At 44.1% G+C, this 20,893-nt stretch overlaps 1 protein-coding gene across 4 annotated transcripts in view; it reads right to left on the reverse strand.

Annotated features, from left to right (window-relative positions):
• The window catches only part of MTOR (mechanistic target of rapamycin kinase), a 107,621-nt gene that overhangs the window by 61,950 nt on the left and 24,778 nt on the right, over positions 1-20,893 (reverse strand). For 2 of the 4 annotated variants that reach the window (XM_083628354.1, XM_083628353.1), the window contains exons 14-27: positions 20,692-20,814; positions 20,405-20,494; positions 20,165-20,257; positions 18,918-19,052; positions 18,061-18,190; positions 14,340-14,590; positions 12,091-12,132; positions 10,095-10,181; positions 8,838-9,005; positions 7,812-7,924; positions 6,613-6,775; positions 5,814-5,906; positions 5,502-5,648; positions 2,575-2,717 (exon numbers count right to left, since the gene is read on the reverse strand). In XM_083628354.1, the coding sequence (XP_083484480.1) occupies positions 2,575-2,717; positions 5,502-5,648; positions 5,814-5,906; positions 6,613-6,775; positions 7,812-7,924; positions 8,838-9,005; positions 10,095-10,181; positions 12,091-12,132; positions 14,340-14,590; positions 18,061-18,190; positions 18,918-19,052; positions 20,165-20,257; positions 20,405-20,494; positions 20,692-20,814 (1,778 nt within the window). The remainder of the gene's footprint in view (positions 1-2,574; positions 2,718-5,501; positions 5,649-5,813; positions 5,907-6,612; positions 6,776-7,811; positions 7,925-8,837; positions 9,006-10,094; positions 10,182-12,090; positions 12,133-14,339; positions 14,591-18,060; positions 18,191-18,917; positions 19,053-20,164; positions 20,258-20,404; positions 20,495-20,691; positions 20,815-20,893) is intronic. The other 2 variants (XM_083628356.1, XM_083628355.1) reach the window with 1 other exon arrangement.

Below are 20,893 nucleotides of genomic sequence, written 5' to 3' on the forward strand. Positions count from 1 at the left end.
AGCAGGGTTAGCTTGAAAAGGCTAGAAAGGGATCTTGCTGAATTACTAGAGAAATTAGGATCCAAACCCACAAGAGACAACAGGATTACAGCCTTAACAGATGCAGAATCAGCTGTGGATACAATTGTGGCATGGGTCTGAGGTTATCTGGGGACAAAATTTGGAGTAAAATGAGACTTCTAAAGCAGAGATGGGGAATCTGTGGCTCCCTAGGATACAGCTGCACTCACATTCCCATAATCTCTAACCACCTGCAATGCAGACCCGGGTTGATGGACTCCAACTCCCTTTTGGAAAGGCTGCAGGTGTTCCACCCCGGTCTAAAAACGCAGCCCTGAATTTGCTGTGAGGGAAGCCTCTTGCTGCTGAAGCACATAGCTAACCTATGTAACTCACTCACACAGGAGGCAATGATGGCCACCAACTAAGATGGGTATAAAAGAGGATTAGACAAATTCATAGATGCCAAGGCTATTTGATGGCTACTAGCTATGATAGTTGGGACGTTGGTGGCGCTGTGGGTTAAACCACAGAGCCTAGGACTTGCTGATCAGAAGGTCAGCAGTTCGAATCCCCGTGATGGGGTGAGCTCCAGTTGCTCGGTCCCAACTCCTGCCAACCTAGCAGTTCAAAAGCACATCAAAGTGCAAGTAGATAAATAGGTACCACTCCGGTGTGAAGGTAAACGGTGTTTCCATGTGCTGCTCTGGTTCGCCAGAAGCGGCTTAGTCATGCTGGCCACATGACTTGGAAGCTATACGCCGGCTCCCTCGGCCGATAAAGCGAGATGAGCGCTGCAACCCCAGAGTCGGCCACGACTGGACCTAATGGTCAGGGGTCCCTTTACCTTTACCTTTTTAGCTATGATAGCTATGCTCTGCTCCCACAACTGGTAGCAATAAAGCTTCTGAATACCAGTTTCTGGAAACCATGAGGGGGGCGAGTAGATAGAATGCCTTTGTTCTCATGTCCCACTTGTACGTTTCCCACAGGCCTCTGGTTTGCCACGGTCAGAAAAGGATGCTGGACTAAAAGGGCCACAGGCTTGATCTAGTATGCTCTTATATTCTACAGCTCCGGGTTCATGCAGGATCAAATGATTGAATTTTATCATTTGCATACATAAGAAACAGGACTTCTAAAACAGATATAAACAATTTTATGCTTTGCCTCTGGCCTGATCACCAGCAACTCCACTTTAAAGGTGATCAGGCTGAGAACGGGCTTTGCCCGAGACCTAAAGAGAATGACAATCCAAGCCAGTATAAGGCAACTTCGTGTCTGTTCTGAGCTCTTATTTGTACCCACAGTAGCCGCCATAAAATATTTTTCACTGCACCTAACCTGTTTGCCATCTAAGTAGATGTTCTCCTACAACAGCATGGAGTTGAAACTAACAATTGCCAGTCACAAGGGCTGTGTATGCTACCTGCAGGATCAGAAGCAGCAGAATCTCTGAATACCAGCCGCCCTCACTGTGGGCTGGCTTCCCATTAAGTGATCTGGTTGGCCACTGTGAAAAACAGGCTGTTGGACTAGATGAGCCTTTGGCCTGATCCAGCAGCTAGGCTCTTCTAATGTTCTTACAGTGAAGGGACTGTTTCTGCTTGGTCATAGTGAGAAACAGGCTGGTGACGAAGATAGACCCTCGGCCCAAATCAGCGAGACACTCCTTCCATTCTTCTCAAACCCATCCCCTGAGAGGGAGTCCCATCCTGCTGCTACTTCTCATTCCCTGTCTCAGGATCAAACAATGGGATCAGACCAACTGGTGCCCTCCAGGGTGAAAGTGGGCCGACTTGTCTGCATTAGAACGCTGAATGGGACACACAGAGAATAGCGTCCTTCTCAAACACGGGCAAATTTCTTCACTTCTCTTAAGATGGCTCATCTGGATTTGAACACTCAATCCAATAAATGTTGGAACTCCTTAATTCTGTGAACCACAAGGCAGCTTAGAGGTTAAAGTGAGACTTTGTGGGAGGACTATCTCCTCCTCCATCCAATCCTGCCTGCCACACACATGCAGTTACAGCATTGATTGTGGCAACAGTTCTCGAGTTCCTTCTGCTAGAAATACGCATAGAAACCTCCAACTCTCTCAAAGCAATTAAATTAGTTTGAAAAGTCCACCTGTTGTCACACAGTGAGACCCAGAGCATTGGGAAAGATTAGGGCAACTTTGATAGCAGCAGTGTCGCAGAAGCATGGAAGTGCCTTTATTGGAGACATCATGCCCTCAGACTAATTTCACTGTATTTTATAGCACCTTTTCCGTTTACTATTATATGCTGGAAATAGCAGAAGACGTATTAAAAAAAGAAAGCAGCCGGCGGGGGGCAGGGCTTCCTGTCTGTGATCTCTTTAAAAAACCCAAAACACCTTAAGGAGCTGCCAGTCCAGGGGGACGGTGGGGAAGTTGGCTATGAAATCAGATTCCCAAATGGTTTTATTTGCCCCCGGACAGCAGTTAAAAGCTCTTTCCATGAATGCCTTTGCCCTTCTATTTCCACCTCTTTTATGGCACTTGGCTTCAGCGGACGCACAGTTAGGAGAGGCAGGAAATGCCAGTACCTGGCCATAGGGTTGTAGGCCTGGGCCAAGGCCCAGCATGAGCGCAGGGATGGCGATGAGGAATCCTTCAGCAGCTCCAAGCTCAGTCGTCGCAGCCACTCCAGCCAGTCATCTTTGGAAACTCTCCGTGCTGCTCCCCAGGCCTGATGGAATGCACACAAAGGACACTTTCATTGCACTGTGTTAAAAAATAAACACAAAACCCCCCAGATCAAATCAGCTACGGAGTGGGCCACAACTCCATTGTTTTCTCCCCCTCCAGCTATTAAAATTCCAAAACAATTTAGCTAAGTGCAAAGCGTAAACAGCTAAATGCATGTCTTGGCTCAGAAGTATAATAAATTTATCATGTTTTTAATTAAGGTTAAATAGACAGCTTAGACAGCACTTGCTTTCCATCCAACAGGCCTCAGGTTCTACCTCCAGTCTGGGAAAGACCCTCCTCTGCCTGAGATCCTGGGAAGCCACTGTCCACCAGGACAGAAAGTACTAGGCTAGATGGCCACATAGTCTGACCTAGCAGAAGGCAGCACCCAATACATTTCTCTTACACTAAGCAAGAAAAAAGGAGAGAGAAATATATCCCAAGAAACAGTTTTGGAAGCAATTTGATTTTTTTTGCATATACGAATAGGTTATCCTTAATTGGCTGTCATTGCTTTCTGAGAATTTAAAAGCAACCAAGTGACTAGGATGCCAACCACAAGTTTTTGTTCCATGTGATACTTTATACAGAACGAGCAGGTCAGAGATCTTCTAAAGCCATCCTATTATTACACAGTGGGAGCCATTCCATCAGGCTGCAAAGCAGGTGAAGGAGAGAAATGAAGCAGGCTATTCCATCAGCTCTGCTGAGGGAACAGCTGCCTTTTGCCTTCCTTTGACTGCCACTAGCAGACATTCCATCAGGCCACCACAAGTGTTGCCAACCCAGCTGGGTCATTATAAGTATACTGGTATCCGAACTTGCTTGATTTCCTCCTCCCTCCCCATCCATTTTTCCTTGTGTGTCATGTCTTTTAGGCTGCAGGTCTATGGGTGGGAACTGTCATACTACTGATCTTTGTATGCCACACTGGGAGCCTTAAGAGAGGCGTAAAAATGCTTCCAAAAATAAATAGTTCCCTTCTGCTTCCCCATTAAGCTGCCACCTAGAGTTCAGTTCTCTTTGTGTACCCTTCACTCTTACACCCAAAAATGTTCTCTCCAAGTACTTAAGACTTAAGAACTAACATACATGTTTGTTTTTCTTTTTAGTGTTTATATTACTAATTTGTAAGAGATGGATTTGCTTTTTGTATGTTGGTTTTTGTGTTTTGTGTATTCTTATTTTTCGATAATTTTTGTGTTGCTGTTGTTGTGTGGAAAATACTAATAAAATTTAAATTAACTGGAGGAAAAAAGACTTAAGAACTAGCCACCTAAAAAAGGAGGCCCATGCACAGTGTGTCTGCATGAAGCACAGTTCTGGGCATAACTCCACATGAAAAGGCAAGCCCAAAACAGGGATTTGTGCAGAGATCAAACATGCAGCATCCTCTGAAAGCAGGTAATTTTGTGGTATCGCTACATCAGTAGTGAGTAGATGACCCAATCACATCCAATGCACATTTGGCAAAATTGCCTAATTCACCAGCAGAGATGTGCTGCCCACATCCCCCAAATCATGCAGAGATACAGCAGGTGGCTTCTATGGCTGCCACTTTTGGCTCATAACCTGTTTTTCTTCTTGGTACAAACACATGCACACAAATATGGGCGATGGTTACATAATTTTAAAAACTAATTATGTAAACAATGAATGAATGTATGCCTTGCATGCCACTTATTCAGGGTTTATTTTGTAAGGTACAACAATCACAGGGTTGCCCTACTAATTTCATAAAAAGGCATCCATTCCACAGGTGATGTTTCTATACTTTTAATAGCTCGAGAGAGCACCGCAAACACAGGCACTTCCTTTTAGATCTGGCCAAGGGCTACACTTTGATCATACCCATTCAATGTAATTGCATTAATGCCCAACTGGGAACAGCTGGAGGGGGAAAAGTTATGCATGAAATAAAACTCCTGCAAAGCTACTAATTTTCCTGTCAGGAGCCTGGGAGTGGGGTTGCACAGTGGTCTGCTGTAAAGGAAGGGGCAAAAGGACCTCTGGACTTAAACATGGTTCTCAGGGTTTAAATGGTTCATGGAGCCACTTTCCAGAAAGCAGGAGGCTCAGAGTTTGAAAGCATTTTAAATACATGTGGGCCCATCTCCCACCTTGTGCAACAATAACAGTGCAGGAAGAATTTTGACCAGTGAATGCGTGAAAAGAATTTACAAGATAACATAAAATAATGCAAGCTCTGACCCAGAGGAAATGCAAAAGCTTGACCCTTTTGTGTTTGCTCTGCAATGGTCCATTCACAAGTTGCCACTTCGTGCCGCTCTAATCGATCAGGAAGTATGTATGTGTGTGTGAACCAGCTGCTAACTGTGTAATCTCCAGTGGAAGCCTGGCCTCTAAAAAAATGCTAGAGGTTTCCTTCTTGGTCCTTCTCAATATATGCACTTCATAAATTTCCCTAACACTCTGTTGTAGGAAGAATACTCGTACTTTGCTTACACACATCCCAAGCAACATGCTCTGACCTGGAAAAAGGGAAGGTTCTGAAATGGACCTCACCATGCCTAGGGAAGCCTCACTTAAAAAACAAAACAAACAAAAAAACACAACTTTTTTTTAATTTTGGAGATTCAATGTGGACAAATTTGAGGGTCACTGAAGCAATTGCTTTAAGCTTGATGGAAAATGGAAAACTGGTCCTGAAGGCATTTCTGAATCATCATCATCATCTCCTTTAATAAGACTTCTTTCTGAAAAGCACCCATTAGTCTCAACTAATGAGTCTCTGCAGGATGCAGTGCCCCCCCCCGACTACCTTTTGCAAGTTGATGGTGCTGACATGCAGCTTCTTCATAGGGCCTGTTTCCACAGGACCACTGGCTAAAGCCTCTCCTTGGTTGCTCCTTTGCATGCGGTGCTGGTAGATCAAGGGATCTTCTTCCTCGTCAGCAAGGGTGTAGCCCTAATTTGAGAGCAGATCTGTCATTAAACCGTGCTGCGCCTGACACTGCTGATTTCAATTAGCTTATTGCTCCACCAAGAGCCACCACTGAATGGCTTGACACCTTAACACAAATCCATCAGCCTCCCCTCAGCCTTCCATGTGACTACTTTAAAGAAGTCTGACCTTCACAATCCTGCAGATGAGGACATCGTACCGCTGGTGGTTTATCCTGTGGCGCACCAACACCTTGTTGACCATCGGGATGAAAATTTGGTACTGCAAACAAAAGGAAATGGTCACCAAGAGACTGTGGGCTGGTTCACTCAGAATGCGGAACAGTGATTTAAGCACTACATGGGAGAGCTGAAATGAGTCGAAGCAAAGTGGCAGGCTCATGCACATCCCTTTGTCCACAGCCAGGAGTTGATGTTTTAAAACAAGCTATTGGTTTGTTAAAACAAGTCAGCTTCATAATCCAATTGCTGAAGCTGGCTTGGCTTGAAACTGACTAGTTTGCTATAAACCATTTATCCCTGGTTCATATGTGGTAACAAGCCAGGATACTTTGAAACTGGAAAATAAATGCCAGCGAACTCCAACTCCTTCCTGCAATAAATTAATGCCCCATTTGAAGTATGTGGGTGCACACAGCTGTGTACACTGAGCAGGACAACATTCCAACCAAGCAAGGGGCTATTTGAGAAGCCACACACCACTTTAGGGGGAAAGTATTTACCATATTTTTCCATCTATAAGACTCCCCCATGTATAAGATCCCCCCTATTTTTGGGGACTCCAATTTAAGAAAATGGGGGGATATATCAGTGTACAAGATGCCCCCAAATTTTGGACATTACTTTTTAGGGGGGAAACTTAGTCTTATACACGGAAAAATGTGGTAAATTAGAAGACAAAAGATTTCAAGTCAAATACCACCCACTGCTCCAAAAAGCTCTATCTCTGGAAAAATGACCTTTCTTACCTTCTTCCCTAGCTGGAAGACCAATGATGACAGTGTGTCCATGGCAGTTGTCCGAAGCTCTGGGCTCTGGTCTAGGGTCCGCACTATGGGATGGATGATCCGTGAGGCGTAATCAGTGAAATCTAGAGACTCTGTCAAGCGATCCACAGTTTCTAAGGCAGCTCTGAAGAGAGGGGGGGGTTGGGGGGGGAGGTAGCAGCAGAAAAGAAGCATTGTGATTATTATCTAAACTGAACTGAACACTTGTGGTAAAGATACACATTGTAAATTCTTTGTATAGGTGTGTAATTTAAATTAATAAAGATTATTTTTTTTGAAAAAAGATACACATGGTCCATGTAAAAAAACAACCTATAAACTCAAGTTGGTAAAGCTTTGGGGAAATATACGAGCAGTACCAACTGCATCCTTTTTTCCCTCTGAGGAAGAGGGAGGGACTATGGAATTGGCTTAATATTCACATCAGGTAAAGAGGTATTAAAAAGTGAGGAGGAAGATATGATCTTCTCTTTGAACAAAAGGATATTCCTCTGCCTTTCTTTGTCCAATAGTAATCATATCAGTGAGCAGAGAGAAAGGGTGGTGTTGACTTCTCACCACCCCGACTATCAGCTTCTTTTTCTTTGGAGTGACAACAACTTTGAGTCAAGGAGGTTACAGTTTTTCTGCTTCGTGAGAGGGAAGAGAAAATCGATAGTGGGAAGACAAGGCAGAAATGAAAGCCACAAACTGATTTTATGCATGTGCTGTTGTTTCAAAGCTTTTTCAAATTCTTAAAATAACCAAAAACATTATTGTATTGTTTATTGTATCGCCATAGTGGGCTCCCTAGAGGAAAGTGCAGGGTGAAAATCTAAAGAATAAATAAAAAATATGTGCAATTGTTTCTAACTGTGTTTATATATGTAACTGTCTTATATAGGCTATTATATTACAAATTGCTTATGAATGCCTCACTGAAAGAAATTCATAACTGAAACAACAACTGGTTGTAGCCAATGTTCACCCCACTCAAAGTAGAGCCATTCAAGTTAATGAAGATGACTAACTTAGGTCCATTCATTTGAATGAGTCTACTCTAAGAACATTCTATTTGGATAAAACCCAATAAAAATAGTAATAATAAATGTGGCATCACCAAGGAACATGCTTAGGGACTACCCTGCAGAGAGAAGTATACAGGAGAGACCAGCACTTACTTGCGAGCTGACAGTGGGGCATCTGGGGCGTCAAAAAGCTTTACAATGGGAGGTAGTAATAAATGCAGGTAATCGTCCAGATTGGCTCCAAATAGCTGGATGGCGTTCAACAGCTGGAAAGGAGAGAAAGCTCAATAGGAATGACATTCAAACAGTCACTGTAAGATTAACCACAAGAATGCTTTAAAGAGGAAAACTAGAGATGGGGAGCCTGGGACCTTCCAGATGTTGTTGGACTACAACTCCCATTAGCTTTGACCAGCACTTCCAATGGCTAGGAAAGAAGGGAGCTATCATCCAATAATATGTGGGAGGGCCACAGGTTCTCCGCCACCTGTCCAAAAGCATCAAGTGAATGTTAGAGAATGATCAGTTCCCTGCTCAAGCCACACACCTCCCCGTGCTTTTCCCAGGGTACCTCCATTTGGTAAAGAAGACTGGGATAATTTCACACCACTGAACAAAATACCTCCCTAGAAGATAATGTATTGCAGCTGATCATGTTTGCCTGAATACTAAGGCAAGTCATGCCATTCAATTAAAGAACATGGCTTCCCCCAAAGAATCCTGGGTAGTTTACCCATACAGAGCTACAATTCCCAGCACCCTTAACAAACTACAGTTCCCAGGATCCTTTGGGGGAAGCTGGAGAGAGAGAGAGAGAGAGAGAGAGAGAGAGAGAGAGAGAGAGATTTAATTCTATTAATGTTCAATTGGTTTTTAAACCCCCCCCCCATGTTTTGATCTGTAAGCCATCAGGGAAAAAGGCAGAGAATGAATGAATGAATGAATGAATGAGTGAATGAAATGCTTTAAATATATGGTGTGTATGCATCCTAATGGTATTACATATTCATCTGAATGCAAGAGCAAAGGGGCATTTTTAAATTAATGAGGTTTCCAGAAAGATGCTAAATGCCAGCTGAACCACACTCAATCCACCATTTAAAAACTGTCCTGAAATACATTAGTGGTGACACCCAGGTGCCATCCAGGACCGCTGCCCCAATGCAGCATTGTGCTCACCTTGGTGGAGACGCTGCGGCTGCTGCTGCTGTCATGCATGAAGACTCGCAGCATGTGAGGGATGAGTTGGGGAAGGTAGAGCTTGAACTCCCCACCTAAGGCCACCACGATTTGCTCAATGAGAAGGATAATGGTGCTCTGTATCGAGTTGTTCACAACCCAGAAGTCCTGGGGGGAGAAAGGACAGTTAGGGGTGGGGACACTTTGAAAAATACGAAGCTAAAGAACACTTCCCATGTAGGATGAATTAGGGAGGCTTCAGGTGACTCTCAAGTCCTCCAAAACTTAAGATCCCACACAAACTGCATCTATTGCCCGGTCCAGCAGGCTGTTCTCACCGTGGCAAACCAGATGCCTATGGGATACGCATAAGCAGGACATGTGCGCAATAGTATTCTCACACGCATGATCCCCAGCAGCTGATATGCAAAGGCAGAACATCATGGCTAGTGGGTATTGATAGCCTTACCCTACATGAATTTGTCTAATCTCCTTTTGAAGTGGTTCAAGCTGGCGGCCATCACTATGCCTTGCAGTGGTATACTTCAGTTTTAACTACTGCTGTAGGCCTCTGCACCATGCTGAAATACAATCCTCCTGCCTCTCACCTGACTTCATAAATGGGTCTGCCTGTTATGCAGCCTACCAGGCAGGCTGCCAGAAGAATCTGAAAAGATTATTACCCCCAAGCCAAAGTGAGGGAAATGATTTTCTTGTAAGCAAAGCAAACTTAGCACACATGACCTGGAACAAAATAAACACCAGGGCATGGACCACAACCACACCAACTCAATTTCCCTTTCCAGTGCAGAGCAAATAAAACCAAGCCAGGCTTGACTTCAATAAAGAGTTAAATCTTTACCACCTGATGCCTCTTAATAGGATCAAAGGGAATCTGGGCCCAGTAAACCACAAAACTCTGCCTTAATACATCTGTGCTTCTAATAAATTTTAATAAATAAATTCTAATAAACGCTTCTAATAAATTTTCAAGGTATATAGCAGAACTCTTTAATGCCCAGCTGTACTTTTGAGAAGCTTCTTGCCAAAATTAAGGTGCCGAGGCTGGTGGCTCTCAAGCTTCCACAGTGCCTCAGCTGCAGGACTTTTCTGATGTTCTTAGCTGCTGCTGCCAGTCTGGGCAGATAACTAGATGGGCTAATAGCATGAAGTTGCTCCTTGTGCCCTTATAGAGTCCATGTTTCCTGCAAGGAGTCTTTTAGAAGAAGCACTGAGCTAAAAGGCAGCTATACTTACTCTCATAAGGGTGACAATTTCATCCATGTAAGGTCGGATGTGGCTTCTCACAAAGGACACCAACATCCCCAGCTGCTGGAACAGGAACTGAAAGGAGCAGGGAAAGGGGTTACAGAAACGTAGGTAAGGCTTGGGACAGAGCAGTTCTCAGGAACTCTTGCTCACAAGCTCTTTACAAGAACAGCCACCCACCACACTGCTATGGCATGCTGCAAACACAGGGCTCAATTTTGCTTTGGAACCGTTTCTGTGAAGTTCACAGGCACTCCTGTGCACTATCAAAACCTTGGGTGCACACACACAAGAGACATTCAGACATGCCACAAAGCATCAAGACATGCAAGTGCTGACACCATGACTGGAGCGCCACAGAACTTCGCCAACTCATCCCGCCCCAACTTGTCCCACCAGCCAATCTCACCCAGGGTTTTCATGATATCCAAGCCATGCCCCCCTCTTGCACCCCACTCCCCCCTCTCTCAAACTCTCTCGCTCTCACGTGCCTAGATACATTTGTAAGCACACGACACACAGCAAGAGAATCCACATCCTTTTCAGAAGAAAAGATGGCTGAGCTCTATGCTGAAAGTTCACCTTTTACTATCTTGTCAATATCTGTTTGGTGGTTCAGCTGAACAATGCAACAGAAGGGGGGGGAACTAGCTCTGTAAATTTATTAGGAGGCTGTTGCAGAAAAGAGTGGGGAAATAGCTGTCTATGTTGAAAACTATTTTGTGAAAAAACAGGTTCATTCACTGTGTCTATGACCGTATTAAATATAGGTATATTCACAAAAAAATAATGAGTAAAATGGCTACTATTGTGACAGGTTAGGTTACATGTTGGGCGGGGAGACTACTTGCATTTTGTAAGGACTTAACAGGAATGCATTTCCTTTTCTGGGGCCCGTGTTAGCTTAGTTTATGCCAGTGTAAGTTGTCCCCAAATGAAGCCTGCTTCTTTTTGCTTAATTCCCATGCTGGGTGTTGCTTCATGACATAGTGCCTTTGGGGAGGGGAGAACCATGTGCTGAAATAGGCTCAAAGCCTGTTGCCTGGCTGGCATGCCATCAGCTGAACAGCTTTGATGCCAAGGTATGTTCATAAATATTCCAAATTTGGGGTTGGGGGAAAGAGGTACAAGCAACAGAATCTGAGCAGCAAAGCTTTCATGAGGGAAGCAAAAGGTAAGTTTGGATGGGGTCCTGTGGGTTTGGCAGAAAGGGGAGCATGACAAAGGGTATAGAGTCTGAAAAGGTACAGGCCAATAAGTCTATAGGGACTCCTAGGGAATGGAAAAACTGTGTGGTGTGTGCAGGAAGGGAGAAGTGAAGAGGCAAAGGAGTAGGGAGGACAAAGGTGAATTTCACATATTGCCTACAACTAAAACATCTATATTTGGGTCTGCAGGTTTCTTTTGTACAGTACTTCCATTTATTTTAATTTATTTTTATTAAAGATTATCTCGGTTTACAAAAGTACATGCCTTGCCTCTTTTTTCAGGTTGTACAGTCTTTCTTACAAATCAGTTACATTTGTTGTGAGACATTAGTGTTGAGTACAGTATAAGGTTGGGGAAGAAGAGCGGGGAGAGGAGGGGTTAGGTGGTGAGGCTTCTATTCTTTTGTATAGTGTATGTGTGGGGTTTTGGGTCAGCGTCAACTGGGTAGGTTCTCTTTCTATCCGTTTATTGCATTATTACCTTTCCTTGGCACTGATAGGTATTGGGGGGCAGGGTGTGTTTGGTTGTGTGTGGCTGGTTGCAGTGGGGTTTGTTTGCATTTGTGACGGGAGAGGGGAGGGCTTGCTGGGTAAGGTAAGCTAGATTGATTCATATGCTGTCATTAGAATCTTGTTGTTGTCTTCATTACTTCCATTTATCAAAGATGTGTAACACCGAGCTTGACATAAAGCTGCCTTTGCTTGGGAATACGAGATGCTTTATACACATCACATGAAGTCCCCTGTTTAGGTGTTTAAATGCCGTATGTACCCACCTCAGCTCTTCTCCCCAGCACACTTTCACCATCTTCTTTTACCTGAAAATTTGTAAAAAGAGTAGGCAAAAGTATGTAGCTTTCAAGGAAGTCAGATCAAGTCTGGTCCAGGCACCCAGAGCACCAGAATTTGGCCTTGAAATCCACAAGTTGTTTTGTTCTGGGAGAGAACCAGCCGGTGGCGGCTGCAGTCCTACAAAGGTAACTTTAACAGCAGCGCATGCCAGGGAAAGCTCATCCCACATACAACACACAGCTCTTAACCAAACATACATTCCTAGCTTGTCCAATCTACATACATGGAGCTCAATCCAGGGAACAACCTCAGCCCTGTTCCCTCTTTAATGTTTTGAATCTGTGCTAATATTTTAAGAGATTTTGACAGGACTTGCACAGGCCCTAACTTCCTCCAAATTGCGCTCCATTTGGGAAGCAAAATCAAGCAAAAAGCAGTTGAGGCCTTTGTGGGTCCCAGTGCAATTTCAATAGTTGTTTTCAGTTTGACAGACAAATTGAAAACTCATGTCTCCCAGCCCATTGGGTATTCCAATGACAATGCAAACACCCCTTTTTTTGTTTCAGATCCTTACCACCCATTATTATAATTATTTTAAAATGAATGATAGAGCCTTGCAGTTTGCTTGAAGCAGAACATAAATTTAGGCCGCGGTTTAGTACTTTGGTGGCAAGCGGCAGCATATCCACAATCAACCACAAGAGTTTCTCAAATCTGATATAAACACTATAGGTTATATCCAATCTTAGTCCTCTTCAGAGCAAGTCCATTGAAATTAATAAGAGCATAAGAAGAGCTTGCTGGATCAAGCCAATGGCCTATGTAGTCCACAATGCTTGTGGGAAACCCTTAAGCAGGATCTGAGTACAAGAGCAACTCTCCCCTCCTGTGGTTTCCGGCAACGGGTATCTGGAACCACTGTGGAGGCAGAGCACAGCCATCATGGCTGGTAGCCATTGATAGCCTCCTCCTCTAGGAATTTATCCAATCCTCGGTTTACAAGAAGTTCTGTGAGGAGTAATTTAAGAAATATTGTAAAAATGGAAAGGGGGAGATGATTTGTTAAGAAAGGTAAAGGCAATATTAAGTCAAGAATTGTAGGAGAAGTGATCAGGACGGAGGATTATCAGAGGTGTTGAAGGAAGTCCAAATAAGAATATGTATGTAAGAATTTGTGTGGTATGTCTTTATATATATATATATATATATATATATATATATATATATATATATATATATATGAATTTATCCAATCCTCTTTTAAAGCCATCCATGTTGGTGGCCATTACTGCCTCCCTGTGGGAGTGAGTTCCACAGTTTAACTATGCATTGCATAAAGAAAGACTTTTTATTTGTCTTGAATCTTCCAACGTTCAGCTTCAGTGGATGACCTGGAGCTCTAGTGCTATGAGAGAGGGAGAAAGACTTTTCTGTATCTACTTTCTACGTGGCATGCATCATTTTATAAACTTCTATCATGCCACCTCTTCCTCACCTTGTCTCTGAACTTAAAAAGTCCAAAACGCCGCAACTTTTCTGCACAGAGGAGTTGCTCAACTCCCTTGATTATTTTGCTGGTCCTTTTCTAAACCTTTACAAACTCTACAACATCCTTTTTGTGGTGAGGCAAGCAGAACTATACACTGTGTTCCAAATGGAGTAATGGGGATAACTAGCTTAGGTCCATTAATTCCAATCGATCTACCCTTATAAACTTAATTGGATACAACTCTATAGCTTTGGAATTAGAATTGAAACTTGCTCAGAGCAACCCGGCACCTGCCAGAACCGTGATGGGGACCAAGGTGAGGGAGTCTGGCCAGCTGCGGCATCGCACATGTGCTTCCCCTGCTGACGGCAGTGAGGGCAGCAGCCACAACCACAACAAAAAGCAGCAGATGCCTGGTATAGAGGTCTGAAGGTTACAACAGGCAGAAGGGCAAGGGAGACCAGCGAAAGCTAGCTTAGAGCAAAAGAGGCTTCACAAAAGTGGAAGCCACTAAACAGCAGGGCTTCTAAGGCAGCAGCGAAGAATGGTTAGTAACAGACAATATTCCAAAAAAGATTGAAACAGAGACGGGAAGCGGTCACTCACTTTTGCAGCATGCCTGCGGACACGGACAACTCAGCAACGCCCCATATATTTCAGGAATCGGCCTTCTTGGTTTTGTTTCCTCAAAGCCGATTCTGGTTTCAGGGGAGGGTGGAGGAGGACAGACAAGGGCACACTCACCTCGCGGATGGCACCATCACAAACCCGAATGACGTTGAGAAAGGTCGGCATGACCTGAGGCAGGAACTGCACACACTTGAGCCCGAGAGACTTGAAAATGAACGTGATGGCTTGGACCACCATTGTATGGTGGTGGGACAAGGACTGGTCCCGGAAGATCCTCATGAGGGCCACCATGGAGACGGCAGGGTAGAACTCATCCAGGGGGAGGTTGCCCATGTTGACCAGCATCTCGCTGGTGCTATAATCAGCTGAAAAGGGAGGGAGAATTAACCACAGATATTGGGGGCAGGGGCTATTATGTGATCACTATACAGTGGTACCTCGGGTTAAGAACTTAATTCGTTCTGGAGGTCTGTTCTTAACCTGAAACTGTTCTTAACCTGATGTACCACTTTAGCTAATGAGGCCTCCTGCTGCCTCCGGGCCGCTGCCGCATGATTTCTGTTCTCATCCTAAAGCAAAGTTCTTAACCCGAGGTACTATTTCTGGGTTAACGGTGTCTGTAACCTGAAGTGTCAGTAACCTGAAGCATCTGTAACCCGAGGTACCACTGTTACCCGAGGTACCACTGTTGAGTCACTAACCCTAGCCAATGTGAAGACACTTTGGAGCTCCTAGGCTAGGGCCTTAAGACACTGAGATTTTATTTAAAGAAGAAAAAGAAGAAGGAGGAAGAAGTCGCTAGCCCTTTCAGAAAGAAAACTTTCTAAGTGATTTCTGTGAAATGTGCCAGCCAAGCTGCTCCTGCCTGTCAAGTGTTTTTGGCCAACAAGTGAAATTAGAGCTGTGATTGATAAATGAGCTGTTGGACATCGGTCATCAGAAATCCCTAGGGTCCTAAAATGCTACTGGTTCCACTTTAGTGCACTTTTCCTGCTTCTATCTTATCCTTGGAATCTCAATAATTTGTCCTTCCAGCTAGGATGCTTCTTCCATGTGGTGGGTTCACCTGAGATCAGGTAGTCCCTGAAAGCTATTTTCTGCAACTACTACTACACAGTAAGCATGGGTGGATGTTAAAGAATTCCCCCCGCCCCACAAAAGCAAATGTGAAAACTTTGCAGGGAGGCTTAAGAATGCCTCCTGTTGTGCAGGTGCCAAGGACCAGGTACTTGTTAAAAATGCACTATATAGTTAATTTATAGTACAATTGTATATGCGTCTCCTCAGAAGTAAGTCTCTGTGTTCAGCAGGGCTTACTCCCACAGACACAGGATGGCAGCCTAGGTTTTTGGTTTAGGACTGGGAGGAAACAAGGTTCATTTACCTTTAACAGAAGATATTCAACAGATTAAGTCTTTTCTAGTATGGAAATACAATTATAGGAAAATCTGTGCCATGACTGTACTCTCTAATTTTGTGCTATGCCACTTCCTACACTTTGTGTCTGGTGCCCCTAGCACTCTCTCCAAATCTGAAATGTGCCCATTGCCCCCCAAAGGTTGGTGACTGTTGCTATAAATGACATATATCCAGCCTTAGTTTGCCTAACTTATTCTGCAGTTGTAAACCATTTTGTAGAATCTACACTTCTGCCACAGAGCATAGCGAGAGGGAAAGGGCTGAATGAAGCACAGTTGCCCCCTGGCCCAATGGAAAGCTTATTCAGCCGCTAATCTCTTGCTTCTGAGAATTGCCAGGCACTGCCCAAACCCTTTCAAACCAATCATAATGTTGGTTTCTCAATCCTGGGCATTTCAGGAAGCTGAATTTGGTGCCTTTCCTGCACTTGTAGATTTGCAGCCATAACCCACCAGGGCATCTAGCATGCAAACATTGTGTTTAAACTCAACTGACTGTGGATAGAGCTTGTTTCAGCTCTATCATTACAATGGAGCAAGTATTTGAGGTATTACATGGTGCAGGGGAGTTGAAGAGAACCTCAACATGAAACACTAACCCCTCTTTGCCAGGAACTTTCCAGATCCCATCTCTGGCCAAACAAGCGTCTCCGTCAAACAATTTCCTTAATAAATGTTGATCATAAGTCACAGTATTAAGTGGCTTTTCAGTTCTCAGGAAAGCTTACAAGCTAATCAGTTATAGTCACAGCTGGAGAAAGGGAGATTTATAATATCCTCTACTTATTTTTGGCTTTCTTCTCTCCATTTGGCTCTCCATGCCAGAATCCTGGTTTTCCATCAAACCCTAAAAGAGCTCCAGCTCCAAATAGTGCAAAATTGGTGGATGCTTCATTATAGCTGCTTGTAAGTTTAATTCTGTGGGCTCAGGACTTGGCCAACAGGCATATCATGCCCAATTTTGTAAATCCAGATTGCTACATTTGGGTGCAGGGAGGGGACTCTTTGAACCAAAGGAGAGCAGACTGAGGCAAACATCTGGCAGACAGCTGCATGGTTCCACCCCATCAAGTAGTTTAGCACCTTTAAACTTTCTAATTCAGGAAACAGCTACACAAACAGGCAGAAAGAGACAGGAAATGAGAAAAACTGAGCTGACGTGTGAGGTTTTCATGGGCAGCTTCTCCTCAAAAGGAGAGCCACAATTTTTGTGGATGTGGAGACAGTTTCACCATTTAAAACCAGGCTGCTATTGAAGGCTAAACTGCCCATCAACTTCCTTTCTTTTAAGAAGGATGGGTAGATCATTATGTCTAAATAAATAAACTGAGTGGTTATTTGCAGGAAAGGTTTCAAACAGAAAAGTCTATGATTGCCACTTCTAGCCCATAGCTTGACTGAAATCTAAAGGGAATGGAAGCAGCTCGGTGGGAGAGCACAGTTTTTTTCATGTTCAATCTCCAGGGAGGGCTGGGAAAGATGTCCTGTCTAAAACTCTGTGGAGCTACTGCTGGTCAGCATCAACAATACCGAGACTTGGATAAACCAGACTCTGTATAAGGCAGCTTCTTATGTTTCAGCTCCCGCCAGCTTCAACCCAGCACAGCCAGGGGTTAGAGATGATGGGAGCAGTAGTTCAACAACATCTAGAGGACTACAGGTTCCCCATCCCTGCCATTTAATATGCAGGCTAGGGGGCCTGTGGATTACATTTCCCAGAACGCTGCTATCACAGAGAAGGAAGGTACATGTGCTCCATTGAGAAAGGCTGATCTACAAACAACAATGTACGTTTCTTTCTTCACATGTAAATAGATTGAATCAACCTGATCAATCAATCACATTCCATATAACTAGTCTATGAAATTGCAGGGTTTTTTGTGTTGTTGTTTTTTTAAAAGAAGGTAACATCCCTATATATCACCCATGTCTTCTGAGGAGAATCAAGGAAGATCACTGCTTATCAACACTGCTGAGCTATTAATGTAATGTTGGGGAGGGGGTTGGCAGAGGAGTGGTAGTAGAAACCATCTAGCCCATCCTCACAGCAGCCCTCTGAACAAGGTCTCCACCTATTTCCATTCTATCGATTCAAGCATGAGGTACAAGTATTCCAACTCATGCATACATTAGCAGGTGGAACTGCAGGTTTAAAAAATCCACGCACCCCACAGCTCATCCACTAGCCAGAGGTCGCCAATGGGATCCAGATGTTGCTTGAACTCCAACTCCCAGCAGCCAGAATGTCCAACGGTTCAGGGGATGGTGCCAGGAGGTGGAGTCCACCAAAATCTGGAGGGAAGCCACATTCTATATCTTGGTCATAAGAATTTTGGGGGACAGGAGACCCAGCACCAAGGCTAAGAGCTCTTCCTTGAAGCAGACTGAATCCCTGGACCCTTTCTGAGTCTACTTACAAGAATCTTGGCTTGATTTAGACTCTGACAGGCTGACAGCAGAGGCATCCCGCGACTGGTCTATCATGCCAATGTTCACTTTGTGCTTGTATGGATCCAGTGCCCCCAGGAGACCAAGGACACGGATAGCCTAACAGGAACAAACGATTGGGGGGAGGGTAAGACTCATCATGCTTCAAAGGAAAGCATCATCAAAAGAAGCATCACCAGCGCAAAAGGCAGACAATAACTGTGAAAGCACAACTCAAACCAGCAATTCCAAGGACAGAATTTTGGCTTTCAGCTGGACAATCCTAAGAGTCTCAGATGTGGCTTAAATATAGATAGAGAGACAACAGTGACTGATTCAAAGCTGGGAAATTACCAGATGAGATGATTCTACCAGCCAGCCATCAGCTAGGAGGCACTTTGTGTCACTGTTCAGCTCCCTGATTACTTTATCAAGCCTTCTCCACCTATTTATTTAATTCGCATGTTATAAATATGTTATAAAGCCTACAAATATGGTATAAAACCTCAAAGCGGTTTACAAAAAGCCCTTCACGTTTTCCCACACTACTGTCACCCTATCATAAGCTTTAGGGATCTTTAAAAAGTACATCACACATTTCTTTAGAAAAAGTATTGATTTAAGTAATCCTGCCCCCCCACAACCTATGGAGCACAATTTTCACAGTAAGAAATCAAAACGTCTCATATTTCACCATAGCAACCTGTAATCATTCAACACACGATTGTGTGTGTTGGTCAAATTGGTCAAAGCACAAGAGAACATACTTCCATTCATCCCCTTTAGCATGAATTCAAGAGAATTTTTACTAAGCCTGCCCTTGTTTCTCAGCCCATGGCATGCCTACCTCTCTCCGGGTACCCTGGTTCTGCTCCGTCTTCAAGAAGTTCAGCAACACCTCCAAGAGAGTTGGATATTTCCTATAGGGTTCCACCACATAGCCAGTGCTGGCCACCAGCTGACCCAGGGTCCAGAGAGCCACCTGGAACAGATCCGCCATAAAAAAGAATGCTTTTTGTTTTTGTTTATGAGACATAATTAGGAGTCAACTGGCTGGTTGGCTCTCTTATCTTAACCTGGTGACCTCCAATGTTGTAGGGCCCCAACTCAGGTCAGTCACACTCAGAATGTCCAACAGCAAGGGGGTGATGAGAGTTAGGAGCCCAGCAACATACAGAGCCTGCTGGAGCAGGACAACAGCCCATCTATAGTCCAGCATCCTGTTCCCACAGTGGTCAAACAGATGCCTGTGGGAATTTTGCAAGCAGGACCTGAGCACAATAGCACCCTCCCCTCTTATGGGTCTAGCAACTGCTGTTCAGAATTACTGCCTGCAACCACAGAGGCAGAGCTGAGCCATTGTGGCTAATACCCATTGATATCATTCTGCAGGTCACCAGATTGGAGAAGGTGGCCTTAGACATTAAAAAGAAAAAGACTGAGAGATATAGGGGCAAGGAAGGGCAATTTGGCTTAAATGCCAAAGGTAGGCACTAAGTCCTTTGCTGATTTTTTAACATTGTGCCTCCCAATCTTCCTGGCTTGGGGAATTACCAGCGTGGCAGTGAGCTCCAAAAATTCACTCCAGATCGCTTGGAAGTTTGTGTGTTTTGTGTAAGTTTGGTTCATTCAATTTATACATGGCTTCCCACTAAAAAATGTCCCAAATCAAAACTAAAGAAAATGCAATACTAAAATCAAAGAAATATTTTTATGAACAGTACAGTATCACATCATTGCTGCTGCCCCAAACACCTAGGAAAACAAATGTCAAGGTGGGGACCAGGCAAGTCTCCCTGAAGAGAGCATTCCATACATGTGGGGCTATCACTGAGAAGGTTGTGATTTATGAATAAATAAAGGGAGGAGGTGGCTTCCCGAATGAGCACTTTGCAGGGTTTTTTTGTCCTATTACTGTTCTTCTAAATTTGGTATTAATGTCTGTTATGCTATTTGTATTTTAAGAACTGCAAGTAGCTTAGAGGCATCTTTTTGTGAAAAGTGATTCTTATTATGAAGTTTGATTTGTACAATATTCTAAGATTAGAGAGGAAAATCAAAAAGGCTTTCATGAAAGCAGGCCACGCTGCTCACCTGTCTCTTAGCAAGTAGGGAGGAGTCTTGGAGCATGTCCATGATAATGATGAAAAGCTCATCCACCCACTTCCTCATCTCCAGCCCGCTAACCTGATGAGGGAGGAAAAAGAGGATTTGGCGGGTGAGCAGAAGGAACAGAAAGTTTACAGGCATGAAGTGACCATGGCAGCGCTCACACTGCCATGAAAAGTGTGGCTCTGTCAAGCAAAATAAAGTTCCAAACTTCTAGAGGTTTACCTGTGCCAGTTCACCAATGGTAGCCAGGACGTTATTGATTACTCCAGGGTTCGGATCAGGGTCAGGGTCTTTCAGTTTCACAATCAGTGCCTGTTGAATGACATGCAGAAGGAGGAATTTTGATCAGGGAGGAAAGTAAGTCTGTGTTTGTGGCCCATTTCAGCCAAGCATTCATGCCCCGCCCAGAAAAGCACAGCGGATGTAAATCATTCAATTAATGGCGTAATGTATAAATGAATTCGGGGGGGGGGGGGACAACCATCCTACATGTGCTATGAAAGGCCTACCTTGAGAATGGGTTCCATATAGGGGCGGATAAGTCTCGGGGCATTGGAGACCAGGTGCCCCAACATCCTTGCACTCTGCTCTTTGATCCTGCCAACGCCACTGTGCTCCAGCTCTGTCAGGATCTGAAGGGGGGGGGGGAAAGACGCCATGGAGGTGAGAGCTAGTATTTCCCCAGTTAGAAGGAGATTGGGAAGTAAATAA

The sequence above is a fragment of the Podarcis filfolensis genome (assembly GCF_964270895.1).
Source record: "Podarcis filfolensis genome assembly, chromosome: 8".
Lineage (NCBI taxonomy): Eukaryota > Metazoa > Chordata > Lepidosauria > Squamata > Lacertidae > Podarcis > Podarcis filfolensis.